Source organism: Armigeres subalbatus, chromosome 1 (assembly GCF_024139115.2).
Source record: "Armigeres subalbatus isolate Guangzhou_Male chromosome 1, GZ_Asu_2, whole genome shotgun sequence".
In the NCBI taxonomy this organism is placed as follows: domain Eukaryota; kingdom Metazoa; phylum Arthropoda; class Insecta; order Diptera; family Culicidae; genus Armigeres; species Armigeres subalbatus.
Window position 1 is genome coordinate 153,240,504 of NC_085139.1, and position 21,909 is coordinate 153,262,412.

Sequence of the window (21,909 nt, forward strand, 5' to 3'; positions counted from 1 at the left end):
GAAGTGGCCAGACGATTGTCCCGAGCCGAAGAAAAGCCGGCAGTGCAAGCCTGAAAAGGATGATTTTAAGGCTCCCGATCTACAATAATCAGCACTCAGCAGACAACCGTAAAGTGATACTAAATCTTACTTACCTTAAATTCATTCGATGTGAAACAATGAATAAAACATATTTACATATTTATGCGGAAGAAATTCGCGATGATGTTGTTTTATATGTTACATATTTACATTCAAGTGTCATTGGAGGCACTTATGTACTTTCCAAGTACATATACATTCTGCCTCTGATGACAGCTGGATGTAAATAAATCAGCATGAAAATCCCTTTCGAAACACTCTAACCGCTGCCTAACCACCCAAAGCGAAACATACATAACATTCATCTAACGTGAGGGTAACATGTTAGATGAAATTATGCATAAATCATTAGGGTCTCGCCGATATTTTCACCAACACGAACGCAGGTTCGTGGTTGCAAACAATCCCATTTGATTTTGCTGTGACAGCTGCTCGTGGTTGCAAACAAACCGAGTAAAAGTGTGAGTGAAACGTGCGTACGTACACGATCGCTGAAAGCCTAATGAGCATACCTAACAAAAGTGTGTCATTCTAGCGTAACTTTAGCCTCACTTTACCCTAATGTTAGTGAAAAAATTAGGCTCACCATCTAACAGGTTACACGCACATTAGGGTCAAGTTAGAGTAACCTTCCTTGCTGGGCAGTGGCGCCGGGAGTGGGTGGGACAAGTAGGACATGTCCTACGCATAAAAATACCTGGGTACACGTAAAAAAATTCAATTATTTTATTTATTAAATTTGATTTATATTATCCATTAAACATCAGATTATGTTTTTCATTTTCCATTATATGATTGTCATAATAAAGCTGAATCGTTTTCATCTAAAGTGTGCATATCGATTATTATCGTTTTGAATGAAAAGTATAAGTTTCGCCTAATGGCAAAAATGTATTAGGCTAAACTTATACTTTTGATTAGCATATCACAATAGAAAAGCAGCCGCGGCGCCGTCGGATATATTCATCCTCCAGCCAAACTGTTGTGGAAAAATTGTTCACGTTTTGTTGTTCTGATCCGGTTCCTCGTTAAAACGAGCAACAAACATCAACAGGTAATATCCTATTTAGGCGTAAGTTAAGTGTTGTAAAATGTCATTTGCATTCGTTTGTATAATTTTCCCAGAACTTTTTTCAGAAGGTAGCTATCAATTCATGTTGTATGACGAACTTATAGCGGTTAAATGGGCCTACAACTTTGTCTAACGAGACTTTGCTGTAAATATGTAATCTGGGGCGTGGGAGGCAAAATGTCATTCAAATGACATTATGTCAAATGACACGTGACACTCTCCAGCCTTTGATGTTATACTTAGAGCCATGTACCCTTGGACTAAAATATAACCCTACTCAAGCGTTATGAGTACATTCAAAATTATGGAAGAAATTTTGCTTCTAAAGAAAGTTATGAACAAATTAGTCAAATGACATGCAGATGACATTTTACAAGCCTGGGCGTAACATTATATTTATTCAAACCAATTGTGTTTTTTTCTTCAGTAACCCAGAGCCAATCTGCTCTATTTTTCGGGCGGCGATTCCGATTGTTATCAGACCGGAGGAGGTGGAGGTGTCGCCGGGTCATCAACAACACGGCCAAGCGTTGTTATGCCGGGACATGTAAACCTCGATGTAAACTAGACCCGGAAACAACCCGGATAAAAATTTACAGTAACTTGTATGACATAACCCATTGAAATACAATAGATTGTGTGGCAAACAATACAAACTATTGTATGCTTATTGTAAAATGTTCACGGTTGTAAAAGATCTTTATTGTACGTAAATACATTAAAATAACAATATATTTAAATGTTTCCGATATATTCTATTATATTTTAATTGTTCGCTTATGTTTAGTATTGCTCATCCAAAAACTAAACAATTTCTAAAAGTATTCGGTTTGGATGATCTGGAAATCCGTCTAATGTTATTGAATTAATATAATGTTGGAATATTTCATGGATTTATTATATTGATGAAATAACAATTGAAAACAATAAAATTACAATAGCTTTGTTTGTTAAATAAATAAAAATGTTATACCGGTTCTCAAGTATATATTTTCATATTGCAGGTCTTGTTGCAGGTCTAGAAATGTTTTGCAATAAAAATTTGATTTCAAAAAAAAAGAAAGGGAACAAAAACTTTTGCTTATAATTTTACTCGGAGAATGGCTGGATTCATTTGAGCGTGTACAGTTTTGTTTATAATTAGTGAAGAGGAAAATAATGAAACTGTATGGTGCAGAAAGTGTTTTTTTCATTGCAGTTTCTACTGCTCTTAGTCACTCTTTTTCGCATCGGTTACTATTTTCGGTATTTTCGGTTATCATTTCGGTGGCTGCATTCCGTATCGGTGACGTTCGACGTTTGATAGTTCATCAAATAGTAGCGCTGTTATTTGGTCAATTTGGTCACCTGTCAGCTGCGCTACTGTTTTAGCAGCGCGTTTAGTAGCGACCGGTAAAGTGTCAAGTAATGATACTGCGCTGACAAACGGTTTATACTCACCACCGGTAATCTTAATCTTATACTACAAAAGTTCAATGTACATAATGAACGCAGTGGTTCATCCCGAACAAAAAATAAATGAAAATTTTATCATCATAATACCTGATGACATGCCTGGTAACATGTATCCTTGTTCCTTTACAGAAATGAAGCATATGATAAATAAAATACTGCTGCTTGCTGGTCACTGATTGAAGATCGTTCAGTGGCTACCATTGGCCAATCTCACCAACGGGATATAATAAGAACTGATGCAGGTATTTTTTTCTTTTCTTCTCGACGTATTTTTTTAAATAAAACTGACATTCTTTTATAATTTACATTTTTCACAGGTTTATATCTATATGTATTGTCTATTCGGAACAAAGTTAGTACGCTTTTCAAATCGATGTTGGATTTTTCTCCAGATACAGGCAACCCACTTAACTTTGGAAGTAGTGCGCTGGATTCGTCTAAAGATATGCTAAACAACCGGAGGAAAATAAAATAATTTGTAAAACAATTAATTGTATTGTATTTTTATTGTAATATTGGAGTATAATGTATTCTAAATCCTGTTGTATTTCTATTGTAAAACAATAGAAACAGTAATTGAAAACATTTAAAACACAATGTTTTCTATTGTTTTGTCGCTCAAAATCATCCCATTGAAGAACCGTAAAATCAATTGTTTTGCTCCGAATTTTGTATGGAAAATTTTCGATTTTTTTATTGTAAAGATACATAACAACCCCCCTTTTTAATTGTAAAAGTCCCATTTACCATTCATTTTATCGTGGAAAACCATTATTTCTCATGTGATTTTATTGTCAAAATTCCATTATATTCAATGGTAAAAATTATGTTTTAAATGGTGTTGTAACAATAAAATTTATGATATTTTAATGATATTTTTTATCCGGGAAAACTGACGGAGCATAACATCGTAGGTGTTTAGCTGGACCCGATCCGGTAGAATAACCGCAAAGCCAGAAAGAGAACAATAATTGCGACCCGGAAGAAGTTCCCATCAGATAGTGGTTCAAACTACTGACAGACGATTCTTGCATAGAGAATGCAAGTCTGATCGATACCGCCACGACCGCCACCTGAGAATTACTATCTGTACACCGAACGCAGATCATCCTTGTCTTTGGAAGGCCCATCATGCGGAGCAGCACGTGTGAAGATAAATAAATAAATAAATGTATGTATGTGTGTTTTTTTAATTATGTCAAACGATAAAATATACAAAAAAAAATATACTTGCGAGTATACTTGTTTTGATTTTTAAATTGATTTTTAAGATTTTTTATTTTTTGATTAAAACATTAAAGGACCTACACAGAAAAAAATAATACTGTTTTTCTAAATATGTCCTACTTTACAATTAAAAAGTGATTTATTTTCGTAAAAATAAAAGTTGAATTGCGCATCGCAAAAGTCAATTAATTGTTCTAAAAGTATTTCTTTTCTCTTTCAGTTATACATTTAAAAGTTCATACTTTACCCATGAAAATTGTCGAACTGTCAGATCACATAATAAAAGCTCAGCACAACATTTTAGCACATTTTAGATTGGGACACCTTAAGAAAAATAAAATGAATTACTCATTTCACATCAAGTGGTAAACTCGGGCAAAAAAGGCATTTCAAGTGATGGCAAAATATGTTTTAATATTTATTTAACTACAAATTTAACCGCTTTCAACTCTTACCATGCATATAACAATCAAATTAGCAACAAACTATTTATATAGAATGCAATTTCACTTATGCTAAACTTTCGAATACATTTCTCACAGTGTATTCATCTCGTCTAAGCATTTGGAGTTATTGTATTTTTATTCCGTCATCGCAAAACAGAAGTTCCGGAAAACTGGCTGACTTCTGAAACGCCAACCGGATTCCAACGATGGAATGCAGATCCCAAATAATCGGATAGTAAAGCAGGTTCGTTCGATTGAAATAACAATTTATTAAGTTTTGTGATTAGAACCAGTAATTCATTTTAGAGAATCGATCCCGGCGAAAAAATCGTTCATATCCATCTGCAGATGGTTTATCGTAGGAAAAAACGACCTCTTCGAGCACTAAGCGGAACAAAAAGTGGGCATTTTTCGAAAAGTTGTATATTGCCAACGTGTGGAAGCTGATCAACAGGTTCGTTTGTGTAAATAATTAGATATCACTTAAATCTTGATCGTAATAAAAACTGGAATTTGCTCTATAGGTCTAAAAATGCCAGCGAAACAAAATGCAGAAACAGATGGTTTACGGACGGAAAAGCAAAACAGGAACATTCTATACACACATGACCATACAGAATAGTGATGATGTAAGTTCAAAATGGAATAAAAATAAAAAATAAACTCATGAATACAAACGAAACTTTCATTTAAAATAAAATGGAGGGAAAATCCCGCGGGGAGAGGGTGGGTTAGCAGTTTTGGCCAATTTTCGATAAATAGTAAACTAAAAATTACACATACTATTTTCACAGTGCAGCCATTTCATTTGACAGTACCACAATTTATTTTTAAAAGTTCGAACTTTTAATTTCAGAACGGCAAGCTACTTTTATATCATGGTTGTTGCGAGAGTGAACGTACTTTTATTTTGAACATTCACAACTCTCTACGAAAAAGAACCAACGCAACTTTTTATTTTCACCAATGGTTTTTTTAATTTTAATAGTCTTTTTTCTTTCTGTGTAATAATTTTATTGTTGAATAACTAATGAAAATCATTCATTAATCTTATACCGATTATTAAAAATGTCTAATCATGCATATGAGCATTTGACATGAAATGTATAAGTTTTGTGTTATGATTATCTTATGCAGTGCCGCATACTTTTCATTACATTTAGATATATATTCCATACAGAAACCACAATGGCAAAAATATATGTGTTTTGCCAAATACATTCATTATGAAAATTTTTTTTCGTGTAGGACAGTCGAAGCATTGTCCTACCCATGATTATGGTAAGAACATACCATATGGATAACTAAAATATTTAATACTATAAATACATTTTCAATTGGTAGATCTAAAAAAATATCACTAAAACGTTTCAAGGTTAATCGGAGGTTTGAAAGTTTATCTGCGATCTGACAATCTTGGAGGCTTCCGGGATTGTAAAAGAGAAATCTATTCCGAAAAGATTCTCAGAGTCTATGATGAATTCCTTCCATTCCAAAAAGTGTTCAAATTGTATCGAGATTTTTCAAGAAGTCTTGAAGCGTCTTATAGTTTCTGCTCTTTCAAAAAAATGTTGAAAATTTTCTGGAAGTACTTAATTATTTCTGCTAGTTCAGAGAGGCTGACACGTGAATTAATCAAAAGTTGAATATCTAAACAAGGATATAGCTTAGCTTAACTGAGGTAAAACTGATTGTATTAGTCAATTGTTACTTCTTCGTGACTCGTCAGAACTGATGTAAATTGCGCTACAATCCAAGTGAATAAAGGTTGGTATTTACTACCTGCGGCTCCAGTCAGTTGGGATAGAATAGGAATGTTATACTAAAGACACACTGGTGGTACAAGTACCACGGTTATATACCCTAGTACATATTGTACCATGGTTTTCCACGTTGTACCAGCATGGTACAAGGTGACACACTAGTGGTACAACTTGTACCATGGTACGAATACCATCAGTGTGTCATTAGTATTAGCGTGTAGTTATTGTCGGCGTAGCACCAAGTTAGAATTCAGAAGTCGGGACTTCCGAACCGAACTTTCTTCCGAAGTTTTATCTGTCAAACTAATTGATGCGTTGTTTAGCACATCTTTAGGCGAATCTAGCGCACTACTTCCGAAGTTGGGAAAGTTGCCTGTATCCGGAGAAAAATCCAACTTCTGTATAAAAAGCGTTATAAATTTGTTCCGGATAGACAATATTATGCTACTAGAGACCGAGAAAACCTCTGCATCCTCACAATACTACAGAAAGGAAATTTCGATAACTCGGTAAGGTAGTTAAACAGAAGTATTGATCGAGGATACACTTAGAAAAGTGATTTAGTCTATGGGACACTATATGATGTAGTTTTGACAGACCTCATGTCTATCAGTCACTAGTAGAGTAGAGATGGGCGTTCAGATCCGGAACCGGTCAAATGATCCGGATCTCTAAAGTGAATGAATGATTCGTGGATCATTTTTTAATTTGGTTCACCAGATCAGCAAATTATTTGACCATTTGTAAGGAAATAATAAAATAAAAAGTTCATTCTTTGTAATCCATACGCTTGTAAACAAGAGAGGGTAAAGTTATTGTCAGTACGGTTCAAAAGTGTGAGCCAGAATGACGAAGGTTTCACTTTTTCGCATTCTCCTTACGTTTTGTTCTGAGGATCGGATCTGGTTGAATGATCCGGATCATTAGAATGAATGACCCAGATCTAATCCGTTCATCAAAGTGATCCCTTTTGCCCATCTCTAGTCACTAGACTGGCGAGCTCGTCTCTAGAAGTTGAGCAGCTAAACAAGGATATGAGAGAACAATTGCAGTCTAATATTTTATTGGAATCTGTAGGAGTCACAAACACACCTACGTTTGCATGAAATCTTAAAAGTGAGGAAGAAAAAAGTCTGAAGTTAAAAGTAACCGTAGTCTTGAGATATCTGAAAACCCTTCAATAGTACTGAACAACCTTAAGAGATGAGATGTTTTTGAAGATTTGCAATGGTTCGAATTCCTTGAAGCTAGTGATAATTGCTTGAAACCATCCAATATTTAAATAAAAATACAGGAATCCATAAACACTGGAATTCGTAATGTTTGAAGAAATGCTTCTTGGAAATGTTCTATGAACACATAGGGAGTTTTATATCATATCTGAGGATGTCCGAAAAAATCTCTCGAAATCCGAGAGGATCTTCGGAAAGTTTCTGAAATGCCATAGAAAGTATTCTATAGATTTTAAAATCCAGTTTTTGTCCTACCCACGTCTCAAAACGTGGCCGCGCCTCTGCGCGCTGCTATAACAGTAGCGCGACTGACAGGTGACCAAATTTGGTAGCGCGATAAGAGCGCTGCTATTTGATGAACTGTCAACTGTCAAACGTCACCGGTACGGAACACAGCAACCAAATTGAGAGCCGAAAATAGTGACCGATACGGAAACGAGTGACGAAACTAAAATGAAAGCGCTGCGCGGGTGATTAAAATACTCGCGACCGATAATGATGCTCTATATACAAATCGTAACAAAAATCAAACAACCCCCCACCTCCTTTTGCATTACGTAATATTTGAACAGACAAGAAAAACATCAACGCACAAACAACAAGCATCCTTGGTACAATCCACGTACCACGGCCGTGTTGCGGCAGATATCAGCAATGGGAAAATTGAGAATTTTCGATAAAACCAGGCTACCGACATCCTATAAGGCAGGGCTGCCCAACGTACGGCCCGCGGCCCGGATGCGGCCCTCGGCTCCATTTTTTGTGGCCTGCGGCGTGTAAGAAAAATAACCCCATAATCGGCCCACCAGCTTCTCTACCTGACTCGAGAAGTTTTTTTTTTAAATTATTCGTTATTAAATATGTAATTTTGAAAACAAAGCTCGCGCTTCAAAATCAATAATTTGAATTTGAAATGAAAATAATATTTTACATAATTTGAAATGATTGCATTAAGCGACCCCAAGATACAAAAGGTTGATGTGGAACATCGCGTTTTCCATAAAGATTGGTCAGATGATGATATTCACGTTGAAAAACGGAAGGCTGTTTTAAGCAAAACAGGGAAGTTTTCTATGTTGAAGGAATAGAACCTGAATCCAAGCATTCTATGAAATATGGTATTCGAAAGCGCTCAAGTAGGAAACAAAAGTTAATAGAACTTCAAAGGTTTATTCAATTTAAATTTTCATTTGTTGATTCAAATTATTGGTACAATGGATTACTAAAGCAACAAACTCTCTTTACTTAAGCTAAAACGAAGTCAGAAAATGCAGTACGGGCCAGTTTTGCTGTTAGTAATTTTTTGCAAAACGGATCAAACCTTTCCAGGACGGAAAACTTGTTAAGGAATGCATTTCGGTTGTTGCTCACATCGCGTCCTAAGCAAACTACCTCCCTCAATAGCATTAGTTTGCGCGGAATCCAGCTTTTTACGAGCCAGTGCCATAATACTTTGAATCACCCCTTTTGACACATGCTGTGTCCACTATAATTTTTATAGATGGATCTTAGCAATCGGGGCTTCGCTAAAAAATGTTTGTTTACAACATTAGACTGTCGTAATTTTGCTTGGAATTCGAGCATGCTCGTATCAAAACATATAATTATTTTTTACTTCTAGGTATCCATGAAAATATAAGCTTGGCAGGTGTCAACGCATTTGGATTATTGGTTATTTTTCAAATATAAGGAAACAAGCGTTCCACATAAGTAGGGTATTGCAATGCCGCTGTATCACTTTCGAAAAGTTAATAATTCCGGGCGGTCATTATGTGATCCTCCGGCAGATGTGAACCTTCAGGAACCTCGTAAAAATTTAGTTTTAAGAGTAAAATCTTCGAATTTGGGGCTACATAAAGTTATTCGAGTAACACTGGTATCTCTCACACAGATTTGTGAATGAGATTATTGTTCATCTAAAACGTGAGGTGGGCGACTAATGATCGTATTGATCCCTGACTTTATTTACAGATAAAATACAATACGCACATATTACGGAAGGGCTTCTGGAAGAAAGAGTGCAATGAGGTAAACCTTTTGTTTAAATCCGCAAGCTTAAAATAGACCGAACGAACGGGTAGGAATAAAACATAAAAATAGCTGCGAATGATTTCCTCACAGAGGAATAGCGGGAGCCTCGGATTCCAATACAGAAAGGACAGCATTCTACAGTATTCATGGTGGCGTGGCTTCGTTTACCGTTGCAATTCACCAACTCTTTTATTGTTGAATCCAATGCTAGTATCGTAAATGTTTTCAACACAGGGTGAATACAACACTAATGTTTCTTTACTTAGCCATTTTTCAAACATATGTCTGTATCCATCAAATGAAATCCTAAAATAAAAGAATTAGTTAGTGAATATAATATTAGAAAATGTGAATGCCTGAATTTGTTTTGTTCATCGGATATTTCAATTGAATTTTGATTTGTTGATTAAAAACAAACAACCTAATAAATCTCGTTGGTAACGAGGAAAATCAAAGTTCAATTTCATGGCTACCAAGATGTTATAAAAAATTAAGTTCACAGCATATGTCAAATTTGATTCACCCCTTGTTAATTTATGGCTAGCGTAAAAAGCTGGATACGATGAAGAGTAAAAAGTTCTCTCAGAAGGTATGAAAGCTACGTTACGTGAAAAAGCCGCCTGCTTCATATTCTACTCTCTCGCAAACGATGAAAATACTGACGAGGAAACGTGACAAAGGTGGTGACAGAGAAATTGGCAGCTTTGATGATGATTTCCCAATGCAGGGAACAACTAACGGGAAAAACCTTAAAGCTGTTAAGACCTGTGTATAGGATTTTTTTTATCTTTCAAAAACTTAAGTGACCTTACGATTAATGGAGCACCAGCAATGACAGGAAAGAATAATGGCCTTGTGATAATTCGAAGCAAGGGAAAGCAATCACATAGGTACGGCGATATTTCCCTGCCATTTCACCAAAAAAAATCGATATGCGAAACCGATCAATATTCCTCAAGTATTGACGCTCGTTATTAAGACAATTAACTTTATCAATGTTAGGGAACTCAACCCCCACCAATTATAAATGATGTTGACGGAAATGAAAGCAGAATACGGAGACTTGCTCTGCCGCTAACCGCAAGTCAGACTTATGTGGAGGTGGCGTCCATAAGTATACAGATAAGTCTGACTTGCGGTTAGCGGCAGTGCTGTATTATTGCAAATTTCATTGACTAAGCCTTGGTATCATGCTTGAGAGATTTTATTATTTTCGAAAAGAAAATGGCACTATTTCTACAAGAGAAAGGAAACCACTGCCCGAGTTGAATGATTTTGAATAGATGAGTGCCTTGACTTTTCTAGCAGATATCGCCAAAAATCTCAATGACTTGAAGATAAAGCACCTTGGCACAGTGGGTTGCTGAAATCTGGTACATTTATTTCATCCTGTTGAAAACAGTTCATGCAAATGTGCTGGTAAAGTAACGAAATTTCCATTTTTTTAACAACCGGTAAACGTTGTAAATCATTTAATTTAATGTTTCAAATGGATCTAATGCAATGACGAAGACAAAATAAACTAAAAAGGTTGTTTGAACGCATATAAATCGTATTTAGTTTTTACATATTTAAAAAGTTATGTACAAAATATTTTATGGCCCGCCAGCAACTGTGAATTTCAAAAATTGGCCCGTGGCTTGAAAAGGTTGGGCAGGCCTGCTATAATGCTACGTTTTGACAGGGCAAGTGAATTGAACAACTCAGTTGAATTCAATTGACTTGCCAAAAGTTGAACATGTTCAACTTTCTTTTTGTTCAAGTGATTTGAATTAAGGTGTTTACACGTTCAGTTCGCGTTCGATTCAAGCGACTTGCTCAATTCACTTGCCTCGTCTAAACGTAGCATAAGGGTTACTGACATTTAATCGTCTATGAAAATCAAAACACATACATTTTTGCCCTTGCGTTTTCTTAATAAATTATGTGCGTTTTTACAATGAGTGTCATGAGACATGCCATAAGATAATCATAACATTATATTAATACATTTCATTTCATTCGTAAATACTTATGCTACGTTTAGACAGGGCAAGTGAATTGAACAACTTGAATTGAATTGAATTAAGGTGTTTACACGTTCAGTTCTTGCTCAATTAACTTGCCCTGTCTAAACGTAGCAATAATATAAAATTAAATGAAAAATTGGCATCCTTACGATTTTTACCACGGATTGTTTTTTCTGTGTAATGGGCCAAACACAATAGGGCACTGCACGGAAACATCTCTTTCTCTTTCGTTTCTCATTAATTTTGACGTTTACTGGCCTTGTTGTTTTCAAATTTATTTGCAGCGAGAAAGAGACAAAGCAGTCCGTGCAGTGCCCTATTGATACGTTTGCGTGCGTTTTGACAGTTTCTCCATGGGAAAACTGTCAAAACACACGCAAACGTATCCATTGTGTTTGGCCCATAAGTATAGAGCTTGCTGACGTTAATCATCTTTCTCTTGCACGCGCACGGTGGGGATAGGATTTGTTTTCATCGGGAAACGCTTCCGAAGCGTTTCCCGATGAAAACAAATCCTATCCATTTCGTGCGCGTACAAGAGAAAGATGATCAAACGTCAGCAAGCTCTATTACTGATCAATTTGAAATCTCATCTAGATCAAATCCAACGAAAGAAAAATTACGTTGACCATTTTTAAAAGTATGACTTGCTCTCAATTTTCTTGTGTTGGCAACCCCGGCATCTCTTTTTCGCGTTGTGAAACGTCAAAAAGTTCTTTCTTGTTGAAAATTTCAAGCAGACAAAATGGGTTTCGCCGATCTCTGGTATTCGCATCCTCGTAAATATGGTCAGGGCTCCCGTTTCTGGTAAGTTTTAGTGAAAATTTGGCCCACAACAAGTTTCCGAATATATATTCAAAAAAACTAGTGGAATTTTGCATTCAAAGCATTAAATCTCACTTTGTTGTCGTCCAGCACTCGAAAACGTGTGTACTTGACGTCATGGCGTTGATCAGAAATTGTTTTCTCTTTTGCAGTCGGGCCTGCTCCAACAACCACGGAATGATCCGCAAGTACGGTCTCAATATTTGCCGTCAGTGCTTCAGAGAATACGCCAAGGATATCGGCTTCCGGAAGGTGAGAATAACGACAACGGAGATAGATTTTGACCTAACCTCAATTTTGTTTGTTTTTAGCTGGATTAAATTATCCTTGTTCTCCCGTAAGTTTTGTTTTATTCATCACCGTTTTGAATTGCAATGGAAATAAGTTCTCTGGATACATTTCGGATCTATCGGCGATGAATAAACGTAACTGACCACAAATGTAAGTAATATCTATTTGCTTCATCCGAAAATTCCGTACATACAACTTTGGGATGCAGGGCTGGTAAAGAGTCGCATTTTAGTGATCAAATATCTCGTTTTATTTCCCCTTCCCCTATTCTTGTTTAAGGACGAACGAATGCAGTCCGCTCGAATCGTTTCCCCATTTGATTTTGCTGGCGTAAAAGAGAATGCGCATCAGTTTTCGTTCGAACGTAAACAAGAATAAGGGTGATTGTTTAAAAACTATATTTGGTACAATAGAATTTTTTTTTGTCTCCTAAACTTTCAGCCCGAGGCTGGCTCGTCTCCGACAAAAGTAAATTGAACTTTGAAGCAAACCCCTTAGTATGCTAGGATGGGGCAAGATGGGTCGTCTAGGGTGAACCATCAATGCCTCAAAACAGAAACATTTCAATTTAAGTTTGCAACATGGATCTGTAAAAATAGCTCATAATCTATAAGCCAGATAAAAAAGGTAAAAAAACCTAAACCTTAGAAAATTTCATATGTTGGTGCTACTGGGAACTTAGAAAATTTTAAATTGGTACTTATAATGGACGGGGCTTCTACCTTTTTGTTCGCTAGGTGTTGTTCGTAGGTCATAGTACGCTAGTATGAATCGTGATATGGTACTTGTTTTTTTTTAATATGAAACCAGGAATGTATTCCGATCTATGCTTAAACTCATACAAAAATTTCCCGAAATAAGGCCTTAAGATCTATAACCGTAATTGAAGATCTATCAGCCTGTTTCAAATATGGTACATGCTCTTTGTGTCTCATAGAATAGATTGTGTTCAAAGCTTAAGTTTTTGGTCATCCAAAAAAAATCCCGAAGCAAGGCCTTTAGATCTACACGCTTCACCAAAGATCTGTCCGCCTGTTTCAAATGTGGTATCGTCAAACGGGGTGACTTGCAACATTTGCGTTTTCCACAAGTTTTTGTTTTTTTACAATAAAAATATATCCATCACGCGTCCCTAGTTTACATTGTATTTGTTGTGCCTAGTTGGTATTTAGGTAAAAATATAACTCACTGTTGTTTTTTTATATTATTTTGTGAAACTGTTTCGTAAATTGAAAGTCAAACGTCGTAAATCGTAAGTTCGTGTATCAAATTGAAAATAATTTCATCAAAATTGATCCCCTCTCCAGTTACAGTATCTAATAAGGTTTGTAATTCCGCAAAAACTATAAAATAATAAAATTGTTTGTTTTTGAAATATCAACTTTTTTGAAATTTGTCCCCATGCGGGGTGACTTGCAACAGCTGATACACGATAGTTTTATTTTTCAAAATCTACTAATTCAGTTTTTAAACATTTTTTTTTTAACTGAGATTGATTTTGATGTTACAGAATTTTTGTACCATTCCGCGAAACTACAAGAATCCTGCAGGAAGTCGCATGTATTCTATTTTTTCAAAGGAAACTTTCATGAAGACAGCGGTAGAAGTTAAAAACACAAATAGTTTATCCGGGAAGCCGCTCGGCGGTACGATTTGACCCCAACAACAATTTCACATTATCTTAATACAGAAAATAGAAAAAACTAAGACTCACTGTGGTCAAGCGGTGTTGAATCCCCAACACTACAAAAATTCCACACATTTTTATTGGCAAAAATCCATTAATTTAATTCATGATTCTAATTAGTACACACATAACCACTCTCCACGCGAAGTACAAATATAATCTATAATCAAATAAAATGTATGTGTGGTCTCTAATATGCAGTTATTGAATTTATGTGTGGGTACAAATTGCATATATTTGGGTCGCCAAATTGCAAAAATTTATGTGTGCGACAAATATATTCAATATTTAGAATTTTTTCGGTGAAGAAGATCCAACACTGGTGGATGCTTGTCATAAGACGAGTTAATACAATCCCATTGAATTCCACCACTTAATTGTATCTTGACAGATACGTATTTCGACCTCAAATGTAAGGCCGTCTTCAGTGTCTCGTACTTGACTCGACTACGAGACACTGAAGACGGCCTTACATTTGAGGTCGAAATACGTATCTGTCAAGATACAATTAAGTGGTGGAATTCAATGGGATTGTATTAACTCGTCTTATGACAAGTGAAGACATTCCACTAAAAAGCTCAAAATAATTTTCTTATCACTGGTGGATGATTTGCTGCTTGATGCGGAGTGGGCAGTGGCGTAGCCACGGGGGTGGTTTTGGGTATAAACCCCACAACCACCCCCCCCCAGACAAAATTTTTGGAAGAAATATTTTTTTTCAAAAAAAATTGTTCAGAAAACCCCCCCCCAGACCAATTTTCTGGCTACGCCACTGGGAGTGGGAAATGCCTTTTCAAAAGAATGATCCTAAAATAATTGTGGAAATGTGGATGGCAGGGAAATAAAGGATAACCATTTTAAAAACAAATGTTAAACTATCAGTCTATCGAAATGTAATTATATTTTAAGACAGTTGCTTTCTTGACCCGATAAAAAGTATGTATATACTAACTGGTTATCGTTAAAAAGAAATAAACAATTACAATTACTATCCAGAGAATGACCGATTGTAAACACCATTCTTAAACCAACATAAAGCACATTCAAACCGACGAATTGAAAATATCAATCTATCCGTTGAAATCGTAAAAAAGCGGAATGAGGGGAGGAGGGGTTCCCTCAAATAAGGCCCTTGCATTGACAGTGGTGAAGAATGACCCAGGATGAACAATCACTATGATTAAGTTGTTCTAAAACATGTTCTGATTGAATTAGATGAAGTGTTGCAAGTCACCCCGCAGTAGGGGTGGCTTGCAACAACCATCATTTTGATATTATTTTCATATTTCTGTTGTATATCTGATTATATATCTTATCACTAATATTAGGACACATTAAAAGTATCATATACTAGTAGAAAGAATACATCATTTTTAATTCAGAATTATTGGGAGAGAAACTTGAAAAGTGTTGAAAGTCACCCCATTTGACGGTACAGTAACCGTACGCTAACTGGGCTAAAACACCAGCCCAGTCAACGAACGCCGCTTTTTAACTGGGCTGACGAGGGAATTCGCGATGCATTGTTGTGATCGTGAAGCTTGAAAAATATACCATTCAGAATCCCCTCGTCACCGAGTCTTTGTTGTTGTTTTTTGACGGATAACTGCTTTTTAACTGGGCTTTAGCTTTAGGGTTTTCTGAACATTTTTTTTCTTCCAAAAAAAAATGTCTTCTAAAAATTTCGTCTCTTGGGGGGGTTTTATGCCTGTATGGTCCTCCGTTGATTTTTGTCGTCATCTGTTCATCGTAGTCCTCTTTGTCCATTATCACCACTGCGTTTCCTTTGTCCGCCTTCATGTAGTGAACTGGTTTCTCCTTCAACTCCTTTAAAATCCTCCTCTCGTCTTTGTTCGATGGCCCATGATGTCCTGCTTTGATGGCGTCTGCTACGACGTTTCTCACACTATTCTGGTCCCGTTGATCAACATTTCGTGAAATCGCTGTCTCAGTATCCACGATTATCTGCTCTAGGTCCGCTTTCTGGGTTGTCGCATACCCTAACCCCTTGTTGAGGTGTGCTAATGTCTCGGCATAACATTAGACAGTATTTCCAAAGAACAAACATTACAAATTCAGCAATATAAATTCAAAATCAAAATTATACATCACTTTACTAAAAAAAACCTATTATTTAATTATACTATAGCATTACAAAAACAAACATGTATATGTATATGTACTAGTCTACGTTGGTTGACGAAATAAAATAAATAAATAAATAAATAAATTGTTCCTCCGTAAACTGCTGTGTCGAACGGTTAACAACGAATCCCACGATCATTTGTACTGTGGGGTTGGTCGTTCTACCTTCCGTCGCTGATTTCCCTCGTAGAATGGTCAATTTCTTCTTGTGCAGTCTCCTCTTCCTGTCCGCTTCACACTCTTCGGCCCGCTGTACCTTCTTTAGGAATATGTCGAAAGAGTCTTGGTTCTCCTTTGCCAGCTTGAGGTGCAGGTTGTAGCACTTCAAGTTCAACCTCTCTAGCTTGGCATAGTGTCCCTTGATTTACAACTTCAACAAATCCGATTCCGTCCTCTTACTGATAGATTTTGGGATGTGAGCTCCTATCTTAATCCTATGGCTGACCGGAGTCAGCCTCTCCTTTTGGCACTTCTTAAGGAAGGCCACGTCCTTAAGAATACCTGCGAAGAAGGAAAAACGAAGGAGCTACAACACATCTTGGAAACAGCGAGCATCAATGGATACAAGGAAAGAACAATACAAGCAATCATCAACAAGAAGCAGAGGAACCTACGTAAAAACGAACTGACAACACTGACACCGATCGATGAACCGCTGAAGAGGGTATCGGTCCCCTATGATCGACACATCACCCACCAGCTACGCCATCGACTGAGGAAATTCGGCATCGATTTAGTATTCTCCAGCAGAAGCAATCAACTGAAGACACTGTTGGGCTCCACAAAGGATAAAGTAGAAATGTTAAATAAGGCCGCGGTTTATCAAATTAATTGTTCACAGTGTGATAAAGTATATGTAGGTCAAACAAAAAGATCGTTAGATGTAAGGTTTAAAGAACATATTGCAGAAGTAAGTAAGGCTCAGAGGGAAACTGATAAGGGATTAAATTATGAGTTTAGGTCTAAGGTAGCTGAACATGTATATCAGGAAAATCATTCAATTACGACATCAAACAATAAAATTTTAAGAAATGTCTCTTCTCCGTGGAAACTTGATGTTGCTGAGAGCTTGGAAATCTACCGACAGGTACAAACGCGGTTGTTGAATAAAGATCAAGGAAATGGTAGCTCCTGGCTCTTCAAGTTTATATTTAAGCATTAAGCGCAACAAGCGAGTAGAAGTAAGCACCGTAGTAAATGTAACTTGATAAGTACCTAGATAAATTATTATACCTACGCATAGTATAAATAGTGTAAGCTGCGATCATTTTCTTCAAGTCGAGTCAAGTACAAGACACTGAAGACGGCCTTACTGTTGAGGTCGAAATACGTATCTGTCAAGATACAATTAAGTGGTGGAATTCAATGGGATTGTATAAACTCGTCTTATGACAAGTATCATATGTGATTGGAAAAATATGGAAATCAACCACCTTTTAAGCATTTCAGCTTTTCAAATCCATTTCAGTATGTTCCCATTACAGTAAAATTCGAGTTTCAAATATAAGAAAATCAAACTGAACAAAATAAAAAAAAACAAAAATCAATTTAAAACGAAATAAAATTTATTCCTCTGTCCATAGCTCCTGAAAACAAATTGTTTTAATTTTAATTTGATTCCACGAATGATCGTTCTAGAAGTGTGCGCCACCGCCGCTAACACCTGCATCGGCGCGCAACTGCTTAAAATCCGTTACGCATCTGACCTTTCATTCTTCAAGCCGATTAAAATTTGTAGAAAATCGAAGAAATTTTAGAATTTTATTTCCGACAGTCTACATTCCAATAAGTTTTTTGTGACAATTTCGTAGAATTTCCCGATTGATAATCTTTAAAGTTTCCAGGTAATACTTTAAAGAACTTGTCGTGATAATTCCAATGTTGGTGAATTCCGAAAAAAAAATTCATGAAAACCAGAGGCGCATCCACGTTCTGGGTAGAGATGGGCGCTCCGCTCAGGAGCTGTTCCAAAGATTGAGAGAGCTGAAGTAGCTCGAAGTTTCTCCCTGTCCTGCTCATGCCCATTTGTGCTTGAGAGCTTGAAGTAGCTCGAAGTTTCTCCCTGTCCTGCTCATGCCCATTTGTTGACAAAAAAGAACGAGCAGGACGGGAACAACTTCGAGCTACTTCGAGCTGCTCATTGGACAGCACTAATATAGATGAATGGGCTCGCTTGTATGAAAATGTCAATTACGCATGGTTAGAAGGGTTAGAAGCACGCGCAAACAAGGTATTGATTTACTGCACCCAGTATGAAGAGAAAACTTATGACACGTGATATGGTTCATATACATATCAGAGATTAGGAACTGAATTATTCAAATTAATGATTTGAGAAACGTTATCAACAAAATGTAACTTAGAATTATGAATAGAAAATAATGTTGAGTTAGTTTTTGTATAGAAATAAATGTGATGGTTCTAAATGAACTCCTAGACTTCAAAACTAGACGGTCAGAAAAAGCGTAATAAATGTTATTAGTTTAAAATTGTCGGTTTTTCAATAGAAATTATTACCTCACTGTAGCTTAACATTTTAAAAATTTCAAAGTCAGGTAAATAGAACAATAATTGAAATAATAATATTAGCAATTATGTTTTAATATATGTAGCATTAAAGAACTGAAGAGCTGATCCAAGGAGCTGACTCTTTTCAACGAGCTGAACGGATCAGATCCGCTCACTGCAATGAGCTGTTTTGCCCATCTCTAGTTCTGGGTCGTAGGTAGGACAAATAGAAAGCATTAACATTAAGCGTTTCAAACAAATTCGTGCGTGATAGAAGCCTAGACTCTTGCATGAGAATAGCATCTCTACCATCCGTTACCACCGAGGCACTATCCAACGCCACGAAAGGTTTTTCAACTGTTAGTGTGGCAGGTAAACAGTAGGAATCGTTTTGGGAGAACAAGAAACACATGAAGAACTAAGACATACATAATAAGAAAGGGATGAACCTGCGGCAGAACCCACGACTTCCTGCTTATAGACAGAAGCAATATAGCCACTAAAACACCGATCTTGTCTCCGAAAGTTCTGGTGTTAAGAAACCGATGCGCGTTTAATCTATACTGCCGCAGAAAGGCTTAACCGTTCCAAATGTATAATCGTTTCTAAAAATATTTAATCAGGACTTGAAAAGTTATCGCGGACAGAATACTCACGTACCTTGAGAAATTTTCTACGATTTCCATTTTAAATATTGGTTTTCCGAAATTCGGTGGGAAGTCATGACATACATCTTGGAATTCTTTCGATTATCGAATATTTTAACAAGGTTTCAGCAGATGTCACGGATCATCAATGTGTTGTTACGTTCATCAATTATTGCCGACTGCTGGGATTTTAAAAATAACTTTCTAACATGATTATTGATTATTGATCTAGCGATTCAAAGCAATTTAATCAAGAAATCGCATGATTGTCAAAAAAGCTTTTCGGGAGCTCAGAATCCTTTACGGTCCAGCTTTTAAGCAGATTTCAATTAAACTTTTGAGGTTTGTTTAAAAAAAATTCGTGACCTTCTAATAATTCGTAAAAACGTTCTTTATTTATCATAACTTTTGATAATTTTAATCAATCTTATTTGCCGATTTCAACAATTTCTATTATACCTTTAGACCACGGATGTTTTTGGCTCGATCTTTTAGCAGTTCATTCCGGAAGCTGAATTCTAAAATGTGTTTATGGTGGGTTCTTGGGCGAAGGTTTGCAACAACTTTGCCTAATAGTTCTTTGTTTGAATGCCATTTATAACAGAGCTGCAGTAAGACTAGATAATTGAGATTTTTATCGTTCAATTGTAGTTGCAACAACTAGCGCTTTAACGTTTTAGTGAAATTCAAACAATAATTTGTTCAGAAGAGTTGTAGAAAAAACTTCACACTAGCAGCTCACCACACAAAACATTTTAAAGTTTAGTCTCTGAAGTGACTTATTGACATCGAGACCAAATTACTAAATATTCAAAAACATTCTTGATCGCAGAAATCTCTATGATTATTGTTAGCACTCTGAAATAATTATTTGCTAACACACTGATTCTTGCCAGCCTTGACTTCATGCTACCATAATCATGGGTAGGACAATGCTTTGGCTGTCCCACCCAAGAAAATTCATGCGTAGGACATGTCCTACTTGTCCCACCCACTCCCGCCACTGATGAAAACTATAACTACTTTTTAACAAAAATTGCAATTGTTTTTTTTTTTTTTCAAGACCAGATAATTTTTTTTTGTCGGAAATTCAAATTATTTCTCGTGGAAGTTTTTAAATTTCAAAGATTTTTCGTTGAAGTGCGGCATAATTTCCCGTGAAAATTCTAAACAACGACTTTTAGTTTCTAAAGAAATTCCTACCGGAAATTAAAAAAACTAGTAGAATCTGCAATAAAATCCAGAATAGATCGTGTTCAAAGCAAAAGTTCTTAGTCATTCAAAAAAATTCCAAAGTAAGGCCTTTACATCTACATGCGTGATCAAAGATCTATCGATTTGTTTCAAATACACTAAGGTTTTTTTACGTCGTTCCATGTACCGTGTAAAAAAACCGAGTAAAAAAACGACGTAAAAAAACCGCGTTAGCATTAGCATTGAGCAATTCGCACAAATTCGTAGGTGGTACAAGCCAAGACTAGATGGAAGCAATGCACTCTCCAATAGTCGAGATCTGTCCTGGCCACGTCCTTGCGAATGCTGAGGAAGGTGAAGGATGGTTAGTTGGACACCTACTTAAGAAAGATGCAAAAAACTCTACGACCTCTCATAGGTGCCACAGGAGGTTTTGGGATTGTGTGGAAGGTTATAACAGTAGGAATCATTTTGGTAGAACTGAAGCACAGAAAGAACTTAGATAGAAATACAAAGTAGGAAATCGACGAGCCTGGAATTGAACCCACGACCTCCTGCTTATAAGACAGAAGCGGTAGCCATTAGACCACCGAGCTCGTCCTCATCCAAGAATTTCCCGAAATAATGCCTTGAGATCTGCCTGTAAGCCTGTTTCAAATATGGTGCATGCTCTGTGTGACTCATAGAAGATATTGTTATCAAAGCATAAGTTCTTGATCATCCAAAAGATTCCTGAAGTAAGGCCTTTAGATCTACACGCGTATCGAAAGATCTGTCCGCCTGTTTCCAATATGGTACATGCTCTGCGTGACTCATAGAATAATGTTATAAAAAGTTATAAAATAGAACACTAATACGCAATAAGCTTTTATATTTTCAATGCGGTCACATAAAGCTGGCAAACTAAATAATTCAATAACTAGCCTATATTACTTTTCAAACCTTTTGAAAATAGCTCCTTCCAATGCAATAGAAGAAGACATTGCACTTTAAACATTGATTTTTAATACTCGAAAAACGTTGTACTAGAATTTTTGAAATTATCATTTCGATCATTGATCATTGATACATTTTTGGAAAATATTTAAAAAAAATTGAGATAAAAGATATTTGACAGAGCAAGTGAGTTGAACAACTCAGTTGAATTCAATTGACTTGCCAAAAGTTGAACATGTTCAACTTTCTTTCCGTTCAAGTGAATTGAATTAAGGTGTTTACACGTTCAGTTCGCGTTCGATTCAAGCGACTTGCTCAATTCACTTGCCTTGTCTAAACGTAGCATTATCCTCATTATGA

At 36.3% G+C, this 21,909-nt stretch overlaps 1 protein-coding gene and 2 long non-coding RNA genes across 3 annotated transcripts; all 3 read left to right on the plus strand.

The window, feature by feature from the left end:
* Positions 1–2,262: 2,262 nt before the first annotated feature.
* Positions 2,263–3,263, plus strand: LOC134207520 (uncharacterized). Its single transcript, XR_009978382.1, has 3 exons — positions 2,263–2,598; positions 2,738–2,850; positions 2,926–3,263. It is a non-coding gene; the product is annotated as an uncharacterized LOC134207520 (long non-coding RNA).
* A 1,125-nt stretch (positions 3,264–4,388) lies between these two features.
* LOC134207524 (uncharacterized) lies at positions 4,389–4,963 on the plus strand. Its single transcript, XR_009978383.1, has 3 exons — positions 4,389–4,525; positions 4,588–4,735; positions 4,806–4,963. It is a non-coding gene; the product is annotated as an uncharacterized LOC134207524 (long non-coding RNA).
* A 7,001-nt stretch (positions 4,964–11,964) lies between these two features.
* On the plus strand, positions 11,965–12,586 carry LOC134205304 (small ribosomal subunit protein uS14). The gene is made up of 3 exons (XM_062680447.1): positions 11,965–12,123; positions 12,294–12,393; positions 12,453–12,586. Exons 1-3 carry the CDS (start codon positions 12,062–12,064, stop codon positions 12,459–12,461), a joined length of 171 nt encoding a protein of 56 aa, XP_062536431.1. The 5' UTR covers positions 11,965–12,061; the 3' UTR covers positions 12,462–12,586.
* Positions 12,587–21,909: the final 9,323 nt, after the last annotated feature.

What these genes read in the sequence shown, in the direction of transcription:
- LOC134205304 (XM_062680447.1), top strand. Translation starts at nt 12,062, where the DNA reads ATGGGTTTCGCCGATCTCTGGTATTCGCATCCTCGTAAATATGGTCAG. An exon ending in GGTCAGGGCTCCCGTTTCTG is followed by an intron (nt 12,124 to 12,293) that starts GTAAGTTTTAGT and finishes TCTCTTTTGCAG; the next exon opens with TCGGGCCTGCTCCAACAACC.